The sequence below is a fragment of the Kuraishia capsulata genome, genomic scaffold (genome assembly GCF_000576695.1).
Source record: "Kuraishia capsulata CBS 1993 genomic scaffold, Kuraishia_capsulata_scaffold_2, whole genome shotgun sequence".
In the NCBI taxonomy this organism is placed as follows: Eukaryota; Fungi; Ascomycota; class Pichiomycetes; order Pichiales; family Pichiaceae; genus Kuraishia; species Kuraishia capsulata.
The window spans coordinates 1,372,924-1,388,314 of NW_019172951.1; the positions used below are offsets into that span (position 1 = coordinate 1,372,924).

The 15,391-nt window shown below is 45.9% G+C and overlaps 6 protein-coding genes across 6 annotated transcripts; 1 reads left to right on the plus strand and 5 right to left on the minus strand.

Annotated features, from left to right (window-relative positions):
* Positions 1-233: 233 nt before the first annotated feature.
* KUCA_T00002029001 (uncharacterized protein) lies at positions 234-1,439 on the minus strand (the record flags this gene model as incomplete). Its single annotated transcript, XM_022604269.1, has 1 exon — positions 234-1,439. One exon carries the CDS (start codon positions 1,437-1,439, stop codon positions 234-236), a length of 1,206 nt encoding a protein of 401 aa, XP_022458067.1.
* A 1,100-nt stretch (positions 1,440-2,539) lies between these two features.
* On the minus strand, positions 2,540-3,136 carry KUCA_T00002030001 (uncharacterized protein; the record flags this gene model as incomplete). Its single annotated transcript, XM_022604270.1, has 1 exon — positions 2,540-3,136. One exon carries the CDS (start codon positions 3,134-3,136, stop codon positions 2,540-2,542), a length of 597 nt encoding a protein of 198 aa, XP_022458068.1.
* A 1,308-nt stretch (positions 3,137-4,444) lies between these two features.
* Positions 4,445-8,077, minus strand: KUCA_T00002031001 (uncharacterized protein; the record flags this gene model as incomplete). The annotated part of the gene is made up of 1 exon (XM_022604271.1): positions 4,445-8,077. The coding sequence occupies one exon, from the start codon at positions 8,075-8,077 to the stop codon at positions 4,445-4,447; it is 3,633 nt and encodes a 1,210-aa protein (XP_022458069.1).
* Positions 8,078-9,012: 935 nt separating this feature from the next.
* KUCA_T00002032001 (uncharacterized protein) lies at positions 9,013-10,122 on the minus strand (the record flags this gene model as incomplete). Its single annotated transcript, XM_022604272.1, has 1 exon — positions 9,013-10,122. The coding sequence occupies one exon, from the start codon at positions 10,120-10,122 to the stop codon at positions 9,013-9,015; it is 1,110 nt and encodes a 369-aa protein (XP_022458070.1).
* A 681-nt stretch (positions 10,123-10,803) lies between these two features.
* On the plus strand, positions 10,804-11,169 carry KUCA_T00002033001 (uncharacterized protein; the record flags this gene model as incomplete). Its single annotated transcript, XM_022604273.1, has 1 exon — positions 10,804-11,169. The coding sequence occupies one exon, from the start codon at positions 10,804-10,806 to the stop codon at positions 11,167-11,169; it is 366 nt and encodes a 121-aa protein (XP_022458071.1).
* Positions 11,170-12,582: 1,413 nt separating this feature from the next.
* Positions 12,583-14,052, minus strand: KUCA_T00002034001 (uncharacterized protein; the record flags this gene model as incomplete). Its single annotated transcript, XM_022604275.1, has 1 exon — positions 12,583-14,052. The coding sequence occupies one exon, from the start codon at positions 14,050-14,052 to the stop codon at positions 12,583-12,585; it is 1,470 nt and encodes a 489-aa protein (XP_022458072.1).
* Positions 14,053-15,391: the final 1,339 nt, after the last annotated feature.

The window sequence follows — 15,391 nt, forward strand, 5'->3', positions numbered from 1 at the left end:
AAGGTTTCACGGACTTAAAATTTTTCTCTCCGAAATTTCGCGATAAACACTGGGTCCACATCTGTGGACTCTGCATATAACTGGTGCATGATCCACAAATGTTTCAGCCACACCACCTGAAGGCTTATTTATTAAATCTGAACTTACAGTATTCGAAAACATAACTCTCAGTTAGTGGACTTTTACTCGAAATCAAACAGGATTGCCAATAAGGAAATAATATTCACCTGGCCCTAGAACAGATCCTTCAACCAGTAAGTATAATATGTCACATGGTTCAAAACGCTGCTACCGGCACCAGCCCCAAGAACAACCAGCTTGTCCCCGCCGATAACATTCAAGTCACGAGTGTAAGCTCTTGGCGCATCCAAATCAACATACTCCCAAGAGTCGGGGTCGCCAAGAGCCTTATTGATGTAGATGCCACTGTGGGACTGAGAATTCACCACAATGGTACCATTTTCTCCGCCATGTTCAGTCCAAATAACATAAGGTGACGACGATGGTTTGTCTCCGTTTGTTGCAACTAACGGAACTGAAGCGGAGCTGTTGAATTGTCTGGGGTCGTCCGCAATGTGGTAATATACCGCAAATGTGTACGACGAGTAGCCAGGAGCTCCACCATACTCATATGTCATGATGTACTTTCCGTTGGGCAATTTCGCAACTGTGGTCATTCCTGGACGAGCATAATAATCGTAGTATTCAGCATCAACCACTGAACTGCTCCAACTTAGCAAATCGGTGGAAGTCTTATGGACCAGGATTTGACCATGAGCCGAGTCTCCCTGGTCAGAGTAGTACAGAACGATCTCACCATTGTATGTGATAATGAAAGGCTCCCATATTGGGGTCAGTCCATTATCAGGAACAGCCCTGCCTCCCGAAGCAACATTGGATACAAATTCCCAAGTGTATCCATTATCCTTGCTGGCATAGACATCAATCTTAGTGTAGTTCAGATCAGTGGGGATGGAATTACCAGCTAGCAGGATCGTTCCTGGTGCATACTCTCCAACTTGTTCTTCCAGGAGATATAGGAAAGGTTGGTATCTCAGACCCCAGCTGTTGACCTGGTCAGTCACATTGGAGATGTGGGTCCAGGTCGCACCCCCATCAGTGGACTTAAAGATGGGGAACGACACAAGTGGTGGCTCAGGACTATAGTTCTCCCAAGTTGCCAATACCGTGCCGTCCGCAAGTTCCAGGGACCTGGCATAATAGACTCCAGGGAGCGTGAAGTCTGAGTCCGGGGTGAAGATGGTGACATTAGAAACTGTGGCATAGTCTCTCTTTGAAGGATGGCCCCCCTTGTGGCTGTCTCCAGGATGATTTCCACTTCCGAAATGTCCACCTTTCCCATTGCCCTTATGCGGAAGAGCATGGACTGATCTCATGAGCAAAAGCAAGCATGTCAGTGTAGCCACAATTGACTTCATTTTGGGCTCAATAGGTTCAACGCAAAGCTAGATTTTCCAGCTTTGATCAATTGAGATGAGTTTGAAGTTTTTGAGTTTAGTCAACGGGCACATTTTTGCATTAACAACTTGGGATCTTCATGAATTTATACCATTGAAATCGACTTTTCAGATGACGGGTCCCAGACTGTTGACAGGATGTATGAATGGCATTGCATCCCTGGATCTACTTCCTAATTCGTCAACCCCATATTTTGAGACATTGTAAGATTCCCAAATCACTCACATTCTGCGTATATTTCCGCCAGTCAATGTAACATTTGCAGGTATGACTGCAAATAGCCGGATTCTAGATGTGGGGTAAACGTGCAGAAATGCAAGTATTTGCATCAAAAAAACGCAAGGCATTTCAAGTCCGACTCGCGCCAATCCATCATTGTACGGTTTCAGCTCTTGGATTGTCCCAGTGAACTAGTTTCCGGATCCAAATTAGGAATTATATCCTTAGCATATATCGTTTGCTCGGTGACATCGGCAGGTGTTACAGATCCCGATTCCCCACAGACACTCTGGACTAAGGGTCATGTGGAAACTACTGGTGCGGTGTTATTCAAGGGTGATTAGGTCAATTGTAGACAAACAAAAAGGGGGAGCAAACAAACCAGTGGAGAATTTGCAGCCAAAACAGTCGACATTGTGTCTTGGCGGTAGAGAGCGTAAATGGAGCGAGCAACTTTGAGATGGAGGTTCATTCCGCTGGCACATGGACAACGGCTTCACCTGTTCTGCGCAAGAACAAATGAACTGATAAAAACCTCTTATCAACAGAGATGAGCAGCATGTGAAGATTTTGAGTAGAAAAAAAGAGATGCATGGGAAGGGAATAATGAATGTGTAGCGTCGCGGAAAATGGTGAAGTGAAAAGAGCGAATGAGCGATGTTTTTCCTGCTTTGAGTCTCAGTTTGATTTTCTCCTCTGACAACAAGCGTAAATGAGGGACTAGTATACAAGGGGTGTATTGTGTTGTGTGGTGCTGTGCTGTGGTTTGTTTTGGTGCATTGGGTGTGCTCAATGGCACGATATTATTCTCCAGCCGGTTCGGCTTTTCTTTAGTGTTTGATCACAAAATTGTGCAGCAGCCACTCGAGTCTTCCTTTTCGGTGGTGACCAAAAGACTCAATCTGGTAGCCAGCTCAAAAACGTCATCCACACCCTCGCCAGTGAGAGCGGAGCACTCCAGGTACTTCTTGGCCCCGATGTAACGGGCTACCTGTTCACCTTTGGCGCTTCGCACATACTTCTTATCGTAATCTCTGGCCTCTTCTCCTTCTTCATGTTCAGGTCTGAGATCCTTCTTCAGTCCAACAAGAATCACGGGGGTGTTCGGGCAATATGAGCTAACCTCGTCGGCCCATTTGTGGCCGGCATTATCAAGAGAGTCGGGAACATCAAGTGCAAACCCGATTAGGATAATATGCGCTTTGGAATATGATAAAGGGCGCAATCTCTCGTATTCTTCTTGACCAGCAGTATCCCAAAGAGCCAATCTAACAGCTTTTCCGTCAACCCGACAATCGGTGGCATAGTTCTCGAACACCGTTGGATGATACTCAGTTGGGAACTCTCCTAGAGTGAACACGATCAGCAGAGAAGTCTTTCCGCAAGCTCCATCGCCAACTATGACGATTTTTCTCTTAACGACTTCTCTGGAGTCCATCGTGCGAATATAGCGGTGAACAAAAGTCTAAGAGATTGAGGATACTGGTTTCAAATGGAACGGCTAGCCTCCAAGGGGGTTCAGTTCTGGAGTGCCAGGAGATGGAATGCCGTATTTCCAAGCGCTAGGGCAAAAACAAGATGCTAAATTTGATGCAGACAAATCCGAATTCAAACTTGTCTGGCCGTATGTTGCGAAAAGGAGCACAACACACACGAACACTTGAGCTTCAATTGTCAACCACTGAAAAATCGATGTTCTGAAAACAGAGATTTTGAGGATCTCACGACAGAACGCGGGGTGATGAAATCTTCGATTAAGCGCTCGATTTAGACGCTGGAAATTGGACCCTGAGTTTTTAGATAGGTCTAAAGAACTTTTAGGAGGGTGGCAGTGTTTTTATAGATGTACAACGAGGTTGGCGACGTCGGCATATTTGCCCGTTTCGCGTTGCATGGCGAGAACTAAAGCGAATCTAAATTTGAACTTTTCAGCGGAAGGGGCATCACAGCAGAATATCTCTCGTGCATGCAGCTTGGCTTCAGAATTTTTCACTCCATTGCTTGGTTTGACTTATCAGCCTGCTAAGCCCATTTTTTACTTCTATTGTTTCTGGAGACCGCGGAGATTCCGTAGCTTTGGATGATTATGTCCCTGTTTCTTAACAATGATATTCTAGTCGAAGTCTGTTGACCAGTAGCCTTATATCAGACTGCGCTTTGAGAGATGCCCACTGGGTTCTTTTTTTAGAAGCGGTGAAGCCCACTTACGAAGGGGTATCTTTATGCTCTCATATGCGAGGTCCAATTACATCATTTCAATGGCTGTGAGAATAGCCTGAGATAAACTTCGTTTCTAGTCGAAGAAATGCACAGAAACCGTAACATTAACCACCACGGTACCTGCAGATATCTCGAACATATCGGTGCAACTCTCTTGGCAAGAAAAGGTATAACTACAGACGATAGGGTTGACTTTCCAATATTTATATGGTCTAGTGTAGGATTTCGTAACGCAGGGGTCGAGTCCAAAGTAGACAGTCGAAGCCCCCAATAGGAGACCAATCAAATGCCTCTGTAAGGGTCCATATTCGATATGGGACTTATACACGCGTCGATTGGGTGAACTACGGTTCTCAACAGGAAATCGAACGTTTAAGGTGAGTAGACCTCTGGATCTACAGCTTTCTTTTACAACTTTCTCATGGTGAGTAGGGTCGATAGATATTTATAGGAGATGGTATGAAATCACAATATTTTCGCTGCAACGACTTCCACCAGTTAGACAGCAAGAAGTTCAACATGGTCATCATGACCTGTTGCCCCAAACACTCCCCATTCCGTTCAGAGTCGACAATCCCGTAGAACTACCGAATGGCGAGAAATAGGTGTGTGGCTCTGAGTTCTCAACAAATTGAGAGTTGACAAGACCTTGGTTATAAGAGTCATGTGGCACCTGTGATTGAGCCTGTTGAGGTATTTGGAGAATCGGCTGTTGTTGCGAAGATTTCGAGACGTTGATCCTCACATGGCTTGGTTGGCCCATGTCATCATAGAAGAATTCAAACGAGAATCCGAGTTTTGCACTTAGATTCGCACTCAAACACTTCGTGAACTGTTCCAGCGACAACCCTGGCATCGAAGGGAGAAGGGACTTTGTGTACACCAACAGCGCTGAGGTTGGAGTGATTGCACCGGGCTCGTTGACCAGATTTATAGATGACGATTTGAAAGCGGCTATCTGAATGAGCTCAGCATCTCCGTACGAGATCTGCTGGTGATATCCATTAGCAGTGGAAGTCAGATTGGCGGTTTGTGAGGTTGTAGACCACAACGAACCGAGAGCACCGTTCACGCCATTAGCAGCCCCAGTCACGCCCAAGCCATTCACACTGCTGACACTGTTGACACTGCTGACGTTGTTGCCGACGGTACCGCTGCTGTTGTGATTGTAAGACGAAAATCTTGGACTCTGGCCCCAGATGGACGCCCCTTTGTTAACGTTGTTGCTGAGCAGAAGAGAAGCATTCCCGGCTGTCGTACCATTTTGCCATAGGTTTGCACCTCCAGCCATTGTGGGTGTAGACCCAGAACCACCGGTGGTTCCTGTACTAGCCGTAACATCCTGATGGTCACCTAAACCCATAGAACTCATGTATTGATCCAAGCCCGCAACATCGAGATCCGAAGCATGTCTGGAGTCAACTAAAGGAACCGCAGAAGAAAAAGGTGAGAATGACTTTTGAGGTGCATTTCCATATGCCGATGGTCTATATCCAAGAAGTCCGTTGGGATTGCTGGGTGGAACAGGCATCTGCTGGTGATGCATCAAGTCACTTCCATTAGGATCAGCCAACGAGAAGCTTGCTCGTGAGTCCCAGGGGGAAATACCGGAAGAATTGGTTGATCCTTGAACTGGAACTTGAGGTTGAGATTGAGGCACTTGAGGGAGCTGCGACATCAAATGAGGCTGCTGTTGAGCCTGCTGCATTTCCATAGCCTGTTTCAGGATATCTGAGATATCCTGAGGCAAGGAGCCCGAACTAGCGGTCGGTGGTCTCATCAGTCCAGGAGGCGGAAGAGTGTTTGGGGCAAGAGATCTGGCATCCAACATGGGCGAAGCTGTTGCTTGAGAGTTCAGAGCATGAACTGCGCTTTGAGAATTGGTAGCTTGAACAGGCGGACTAGATTTGACTTCGGCTTTGGCGGCAACTGCAGCTTCCTGAGCCAAACGTTCTTGCTCAAGCTTTTCTTCAGCAATTCGTTCTTGCTCTTCTTTTTGAAGCTTGAGTCCTTCTTCACGCAAGCGTTTTTCTTCAATCCGCTGTCTCTCTTTCTCTTCTTTCTCTTTCCTTTGGCGTTCAGCTTCTTGTTCCTTACGCTTCAAGGCTTCCAACTTCTTCTTCTTTTCCTCATCCTTTTTCTTCCTCTGCTCTTCCTTTTTCTTGCGACCCTCCTCCATCTTGCGCTGCTGCTCTTCCTTCAGTAGCCTCTCCTGCTCAGCCTTGGCTTCCTCTTTCTTCCTCTTTTCCTCTTCCTTCAACAGTTGTTGCTGTCTCTTCTTTTCCTTGAGTTTTTCCTTTTGCCTTTGTTTCTTCTCCTCCTTCTCCTTCTTCCTTCTTTCTTCGGCTTCCAGCTCTTCGATCAACTGCCTGGTGCTGTCTTCAGCAGCCTTCTCTTTATACGCCGATACCAAACGACTGTGCACAATCTTGAATGAGATCGACTGGATTCTGGAATAGGTGTCGCGGGTGGCCTCTGCGCTCAACTTCTCTTCATCAATCTCATCGTACCTATCCTCTTCATCGTCTTCGTACTCTCCTTCATAATCTTCTTCGTCGTCATTTTCGTCGTCATCCTCTTCTTCCTGCTCTTCATCTTCCACCTCTCCAATTTCTTCAACATCATCTCCGTCATCAAATTCGTATTCCTCTTCACCCTCATCAATATCCACATCAGGGTGATCAGCATCATCTTCGTCGACGTATACCTCATCAGCAAAATCAAGGGAAGCTGGATCGCGGTTATATGCAGAAGTACCCTCTATTTGAGCCTGGGATTGTGATTTTTGAGACTCCCAGTGACGGAATTCTGATAATACCGACTCAATAGCTGTAAGATCAGGATTGGGTTGGCCAAATACACCTTTGTTCAGGATTCCCAGAACATGGCTGATCTGCCGGGAGATGTCTATGGCTTTCAAGGCTGGGTTAGTCTCCAACCGTTCCATTATCTCCAGAAAGTACTTTCCGTCGGTCTTCAGCAGATCCTGGGCCACAGATAAAATCTCTGTCTCCGGAACGCCACATAGGTTTTCCATATCTGTATCAGAGATAGGCGTGGAGACGGCTTCTTCAGCCTTGGATTCGTCACTGGTGGTCATAGCTTCCTCCAACACAGACAAGAAATTCGGATTTGTAGTAGCACCATCCAACGGAGCAGGCAATTGCAGCTGCGATGGCGGAGAAGAGGCCTTATCCTGTTCCAGCTTCTTGAGCTGCTCCAGTTTTAACTGCTTCTCCAGCTTGAGGTATTCCTGCTGTTGCAACTCGCGCTTAGCCTTTTGCTCTTTGAGCAAGGTGGCCATGAGCTCTTTGTCTTCCAGAAACTTAGCGATTATGACGTTTCCGAAAGTGGAATCGTAATCCAAAAAGATTTCATGAACAATCCTATTCACAATGTAGTTCTCCCTGGCACAGCTCTTGCAGCTGCACGGGGTTTTTCGTTCCCTTTCCATTATCGCAAAGACCTCACATTTATCCACAGCAAGAAGCTTCTGCTTATCTGCCATGGAAATGCTATGCCAGAACTTTTGTAGCTCTTGTTGTTCCTCCGGCGAACTGGGAACCCATTTTTCGGATATCTCGCTATCTATGGAAACTGAGTGCTTCCCACCGCGCTTGTTATTCGGCAGTCTTTTCGTGGTATTCGTATGCTGGTGATGCTGTTTAGAGCTGGAGCCATGCTGACAATCGTGGGCATGGTCATGGTCATGGTCATGGTGGTGATGCTGGTGCTGGTGCTGGTGCTGCTGATGTTGATGCTGATGTTGATGCTGGTAGTGATGGTGGTGATGGTGGTCATGATCGTGTTCCTCCTCATCATGAGAGCACATGTGATGATGGTGATCATCAGCATCGTCTTCACGATCATCTAGATCTCCATCCTCATCGTGATACACGTATTCTTCAGATTCGTTCAGCGGTGATACCTCCAGATCCCCATCCTTGCCCTGTTTTATCACCCGGGATTGCGGATACTGATCCAGTTGATCCATATCGCCTGAAGACTTCAATTTGATTCGTCTCTTGGTCTTTTTGGACTTTTTGTTCGGGCTCTGCGCGGTGTGGTCTGCCGAATCCTGTTTCGAGTAGTCGAATTCGACGTCGACTCCGGCTATAAACTTCGAGCTTAAGTCAATGACCTCCTGTGGCTGCGTCATCTTGAACAGAAACCTGTAGTCTCAAACTAAACAGTCAAAAACCCGTTTGTTCTCCGTTGTCTTGTCTCTCTGGGTGTCCTAAGTCACTCTTAAGCCACTAAGAACTCAACCAGATTACAATGTCAACACCAGTATCACTCGGTAACAAGCCCTGATTCCAATCAGTCCTTTCCCTTGTTCTTTGATTTGCTCTTGATACTGCTCAGAAAAGTCCCACCTAAGTCGGCCTCTTTTCTGTTCAGTTGTAGTATGCACAGGCTTATTTGCTCCTGGCAAAAAATGGTTGGCACAGTATGGATAACTAACAAGTGGCCTTGTTCAACAAAGAAATAGGCCCAAACGCAACCTTTTCTGTGCGGGAAGTTTGGATTATAGTGCTCTGTTGAAGCCACCGGGCTATCCAAAGGGTTTCGACAATGTTACGGGCAAACAGGCGTGCGGGCGTGTACCAGGGTCAAAAATGCCAACAGCTGGGTTTAAGCCATTGGTGGGAGGTGAAGATGGAAAGAAATGGAAACATACTCAAATATTGCTTAACGTTGGAAGGTTATATTCAAGTAGTAAAAGATCTACTGTAGAAGCTACACATGCGCATGTAACACCCAAAAAACCCCATTTATACTAGCTATACGTTGCCTGAGAAAGACATGAAGGAAGCGTTAGGTGAAAAACTGGAGATGAAATATCAGAAAAAAAGGAGAACGCCTTGGTGGATCTGGACTCAAACCTGACAATGGGAGATTGAAAATCCACTTGGAAGATCATTTTCGTTTGGGTCTCAGGCGTTCGCTTGGCGGTGTAGGAGCTTCCAGCGCTGTATCTGGTGGATCACTCATCGTTCTTCGTGTCATTATTCTCTGGAAAGCCAATTTTGTCTTTTTCCAGATGATCTCATCCTCTTCACCCTCTTCATTGTAGTCTGGTTTCGTCAATCATCAATCCTCTTCGTCCTCATCGAGATCAGACTCCAAATCGCAAACGGCCTTGCAGTTCGGACAGAGGAATTGAGGATACGACTTCACCACTATGGGCCTTATGCATTTGTAATGCCACGAATGAGAGCACGAACTCACAAACACCGCTTGGCATGGCTTGATGTCGTTCAGACAGATAGCACAGGAATCCAGCTTCTCCTTGTCCAGCGACAACGTGAGTAATTTCAGCTTTTCATGCGCTTCTTTGTTGAATTTCTGAGTCCTGCGAAGCCACGAGTTGTTCAGTTCAATTTTCATCTTCACACATCTGAATATCTCTTCGGTTCCACCTCTGAAGTCCATGCCCAGTTGCAGGATGTCACCGTCTCGCAACATATGGTTTGTGGACTCCACGCCTGCTGGCGATAATCTCAGTCTGTTCAGGAAGGTTCCCGAAGACGACTTGATGTCTTTGATAAACCATTCCCCTTTCGCGTTCACACATAGTTCCGCGTGCGACCTGGAGACCACCTTCGACTTGAACACAATAGACTCTGTTCGATCGGGAGCGGCGTTGTTTTTCAGTTTGTCGGTGTACCGACCAATTGGGATGTTCATTCCAGGTATCACCTTCCTTATGATGGGCCCAAAATACAGAAAGGGCGCGGAAGAAGAGTGATCAATGAAAGGGGTCAACCGGATGGTGTGGTCCTCATCAACCTCCATCACGGATGTGGTATCTGGCTCTATCATTTCGTCCAACTCTCCATTCAAATTGGCCATCGTTTGGCTTGTTGATATGTATCTCGCTGAGAAATCGCTCTGATTAGGCTCAGAGGCCAGAGCGGTATTGGCGTCCTCGCCGTCAGCCATGGTTGCACCGGTCACAGCCCCCGTCACCGGCTCCAAAGTTGAAGATCCGGATATGTGTTGCGAGTCTTCGGGGTTGGCCTGTTGGCGGGAACCAAACAACGCCGAAAAAACAGACTTTCTCCTTGTGGATGTGAGACTCGAAGACGAAGAGGACGCCGTAGGGTTCTGGTGTAGCTGTGTCTGCGGTTGCTGTACGCTTGAGCCAGTGGACGACGTCGACACTCGCGACTCAGGAACGATCATATGGATGACTGGCATGGCGGAAACAAAGAAATAGGGGCGGCGTAACAATGTTCCAGGGACGTAACAAGACCTTCAACCAAGCGCTGCAAATAAGCGCCGAGCAAAATGACAGAAATTAATCCTGAGTGTACAAAAGTGCTTATAATCTCAGACAGGACACAAAAGAAGCCTGAGTCAAAAATAAAAGTGCAAGAATCCGATAGGTAGGAGTTTCAGAGAAAAGGAAACAAGGGAGAGGGGGCCCTAAACTTCACGATGTATCACACAGTTATCGGGTTCGAGATCGATGTGAACTAATCAGAGAGATCTGGTAAAAAGCGGGTAACCAGAATAATGTTCGATTTTGGGAGCGGAAATTTGAGTCTGATATGCTTGGGACTTTTTATTTTATATTATATAATTGTATATTGTGCCAGAATGGTTACAAAGGCTCATTTAACTAATGAGGCTAACACACTAGCTTGAAGTCCGTTCTTTCCAGCCATTTTTTGTGTTTTTTCGAGCCCCTTTTCGGCGGACAGCGGCGGATCTGTTACACAGCAAAGATTACGTAAACACCATGACTTGGTTACATAAGCGTTGGGGGACCAGGACGGGGTCGTGCGCAGCCGATGATACGGTCCCATTTTTCTCAACGTTGAAGCCATCTTCGAGAGCCGGTCTCAGACTTGGAAACTACCCTTACACAGCATTACCATGGTTGTTCACATTCTCGGAAAATCGCTGCCGGGGACGGCTTTGCTGGACTATGCGCTTGCTTCCAAGATATTTGGTGTGGGTTTGAAGACGTCTCGGGAACTGTGTGCCAAGCTAGGCTTTTACCCTAAGATGAGGGTTCACCAGCTCACGGAAAACCAGGTGTTATCCATAACCAAAGAGCTTTCAGAAATGACGGTGGAAGGAAAGCTGAAGACGATATTGAGGGAGAACATTCAGGCGAAGAAGGATCTGGGTCGTTACTCAGGTTTGAGACATGCGCTGGGATTGCCGGTGAGAGGACAGAGGACGAAGACGAACGCACAGACCGCAAAGAGGCTGAACAGATATTTGGCGCATCGTTAAACGTCAAGGTCTGGTTGGGTTTGGTCAGGCTTGGCCTAGTCTGGTCAAATTCTCTTGGAATTGCAACCAATCTGTACATACATTACACTAAAAACGGGAATGAGATATCAGCAGGGATCAAAACGATTTGTCCGTGCGAATTTGTTTCGTTTTAGTTGGAAATCGGTTATTATTGTAGTCAAGTAGTTATTGTGGTGATTTCTTTGCGTCAGCAGGTCCGTTGGCTGTATGTGGAGATATTAGATCTCAATACCCGGATTCACCAGATATCTGGTGACACCGTCAAAAATCGATTTTGAAAAATCCGAAGTCGTTGAAACAATGGGTTGGTAAGCTTTCTGATATTGAACATGATTTTGAAACCTTCCCTGGTCTTTGTGGACCTTCGTTAATGTGTTTCATAAAGGTAGGAAAGTTGGCTGAGTTATCATCTCCAAGTGATCTCCGAATGAAAATTCGAATAATATATGTCCAAGATGTAGGTTGATACCTCTTTTTATGTTGTTCTTCTTCTCATGAAGTTAGAATTGATGAATCTCTGGAAATTTCAATTCCACTCGTCCAATCACGTCTACCAGCTGCATACTTCTGCCTTCGGCTGTGTTTTCTTTTGAAGGGACTCGATCAAGACTTGAGTTAAGGCTTGAGTAGAAAACCACGGTTGATATTAGTTTGAGCTCAATCTTGTGACTCTTTCAACAAAGTTTAAGTAGTATTATAGAGGCTATCGTGATACATTCAGAGCTAGAAGTAACAGAACTTGTTGCTGCGTTGAAACAGGTTTGTGAAAAAGAACTGAAGTCTCCCCTCTAGCTTTTATATCACTAACCTAGACAGTTCAGACTTTAAAATTGGAATCCAAATGAGTCACCAGAGATATTTTGATTGTACATGCAATACCAACATGGCATTACATGCCATACCTCAACCTGCATGAAACCGTTACCTCTCCTCTAAACCTAAACCATTTGCTCTGTAAAACTAGTTTTGATTTTTCAAGAAAGCAAAAGAAGTAAGGCTTTATGTCAAATATGCAAATATGGAACTAAAACACACATGTAAACGTATTTGAGGTTTCCGAGAATTCAGTGCGCGAATTCTTGGTTGTTGCGTTCCAGAGTACTCAAAACTTCACCAATTCCCCATAATATTCCAATAAAATACCATTAAAAACCCGCCAAGCTATACCAGAGTAATCTGAAACTTTCACATACATCAATCATACAGAATTACCCCTCTTGAACAACAATTTTCACCCTAATCTTTACCAACGGTGCAAGCTTCTGCAGACTACATCTCCTACCCACTCAGCATGGTCTAAAATATGTTTGATATACCATTATAATCACCAATAAATAGGAATAATACTTCAAGAGCAAACAAAAATAGCGGGAAAAATATTCACCATAGGCCCTACAGGTCCAAGAAGTGCTTGTCATCCTCCTCATCAGTCTCTTCTTTGACCTTGAAAAAAACCACAGGAGAGGCGATAAGCAGAGAACCAGCCAAAAGACCCCATGTAGAGGCAAACATGGCCATGTAGGAGGTCTCAAGAGCATCCAGACGCCAAACGACGGCAGCACCAGCACTCTGCAAACCCTTGTAGAAACCAGTGTAAATGGCAAGCTTTCTAGAGGAGTTGGTGAGAGCTCCCATTAACCAGTAACAGTAAGTTTGCCAAATGGCATCGTAGGCACCATAGAGCATGTACAATACAATATAACCGCCATACTTCTTGTCGGTCCAGTCCATTTTTTCCAACTCACCAGCGGCAACGCTAGCTCTAGTGTAGCCCAATTGAGGCTTCAATCCACCACCCCAGATAGCCATTGTTAAAAGGAACAGAATTCCTCCGCCAACTCTGGCCATCGTCTTACGCGAGCAGAATCTCAAGTCCAAGAAGGAACCAGCTGCAACGGCACCAAATACCTCCATGACGGCAAACAACAGGGCATTCAAAGCTCTGGTTCTGATGTTGAAATTGACCAGGTTGAAGTCGTTACCCTCGTAGGTTCCAAACCAGTTGGAAGCCCAGAACATTGGGAACATCAACATGATCCAAGGCTCCAATTTCAAGCACATCCAGAGACCTCTGAACTCGGAGAGCCATGTGGGGTTGTCCTTCATCATGACCTTGGAACCATCGGCCTTTCTGACTAGTTTAGTAGGAAGCAAGGTAGTTGCGAGCAAGGCACCGACACAAATCAACGCGATGAATGCGGCATAGGAAGCGGTTCCAAGCTCATTTCCTCCAGTGTCGTTGACGGTTTGGATCAATGGGATAAAGCATCCGAGAACGTTTCCGGCCTGGAAGATAGCCCAGAAACGACCGATATTCTTACCTTTGTCTCCCTCCTCAGCGTACGAAAGCATGATAGTTCCCTGAGCAGTCCACAAGAAGGCGGCACAGACACCCAAGATGGCTCCCGAGGCAATGACAAAAGCACCGTTGTTGGTCTTGGTGAAACACAGCAATGAGCCCACGTAAAGACCGTAACCCCAACCACCGAAACACAGCAATGGTCTCACACCCAGCTTGTTACAGATGGAACCGGAAAAGAATGCCAAACTGGCAAATGTTGCATAAAGAGCCACGTTGGAGTTGTTCACAACCGTTGCATTCAAAGTACCACCAGCACCAAGTCCACTGACAGCACTGTACATACCCACAGTCATGAAACACACGAAAGACACCATCAAGATCTGGATATCTCCTTGCGAGTAAGCCTTGCATTCGTATCCGAATACCTTCAGACCCTTGTTGTACCACTTTGTGGTATCGTAGCTGGAATGAGACTCGACATCAGCGATATCTTCATCTACTTTCACTTCAAAGACCTCCTTCGAGAGGGCTGTTTGCTCTTTCGACGAGATGGAGGACATCTTCGATCGGAAGGGAAGTTTAATATAAGAAGTGGTTTGAGTCTAACTTATGGTCACTGATTGCAGAAGGGGAAATGAGAGGCATATATATCACGCCAGTCCCCATAAATGAAAGATACGGTTATGGCATTGCCAAATTCCCGGTATCTTTGACGATGGCTCGACGCACGAGTCTGATAAGGTGAGTTTCAGACACAGGCGCTTTCCGGCCGTTGAAAAGTACGGTGAAATCTGCAGCTTTGAGCTGGAAACCCGCTTATCATTTTCAGTATCCGGAATAGGAAAGGGTAGGGGGCATAAATGGCTGCAAAACAAGGTTACGGGGCAATGTAATTCACAGGTTGCATCGAAAGAATAATTGCAACATTCAGGGTTTCCGTCAGTTGGTATCGTGATATTTTTATATCTAGCAACAACGAACAAGTGGGATTGAACAACCGCATGTTCGTTTGCACCTTACAGGCGATAAACATCGAAGAGGCGGGATATGGAGGTGAATTGCTACAATTTATCTGCGGCTATGAAACATTTTCAAAAACGCGTCAAATCGTTACAAATAGGTGCGTGGTTATCCGTTTCGCTTTCACATCAAAAAAAAAACACACACCTAGTTCTTTGGGGGCAAGAATCAGCTCCATAAATTGTTGTGTCTAGTCCCCCCACCAGTGCTGACGGGACGGAGATACGAACAATTGGTACCCCCTAGCGCCGCTACAGTTAATTCTTCTTAAACCTTGAGGACAACTTTCAAGCCAACTTTTGAAAATTATTATAATGAGTAGTTTATTGTTTTTCTGCTGACTCTTGTGTTACATTTGATATAAAACAATCGGTTTTTTGCGCTGGGACAAAACCTGCCGCGATCGCCCACCTGCTGCACTCGATAAGAAGCCACCCCTATCTAATCTCAGTATTCCCTAATTGGGACTAGTGCAGACTCTACCTTTGCAAGAGAAATGGTTTGCTGCAAGGGCGACAGTCTAACCGCCAAAGGTTACAGATTACAATCCATTTCTGAGTTTCCGAATAATAGAACCAAAATCATTGGCGCAATAAGGACCAAAAACAGATAGAAGGCCAGTGTGTCGTTAGTGTTTTGCTTGGGGTGCCAGCTACTGTAACGGTTAGCCAAGTTTTCGGCGCGTTTGAAAGTTAAAGAATGAAAGTGGTAATTGTAACCTTTATCGACCCCCCCAGATTTCCAGATCAACCCTGGATCGTATATCAATTTGCCGATGACAGGGTGCCGGTACCCCTTCTACGATCAAACTAGTGAACATATGCAAGCTGTCACACACCCACGGCGCTATACTCTTTACTGCAAGAGCCCGGAACTACC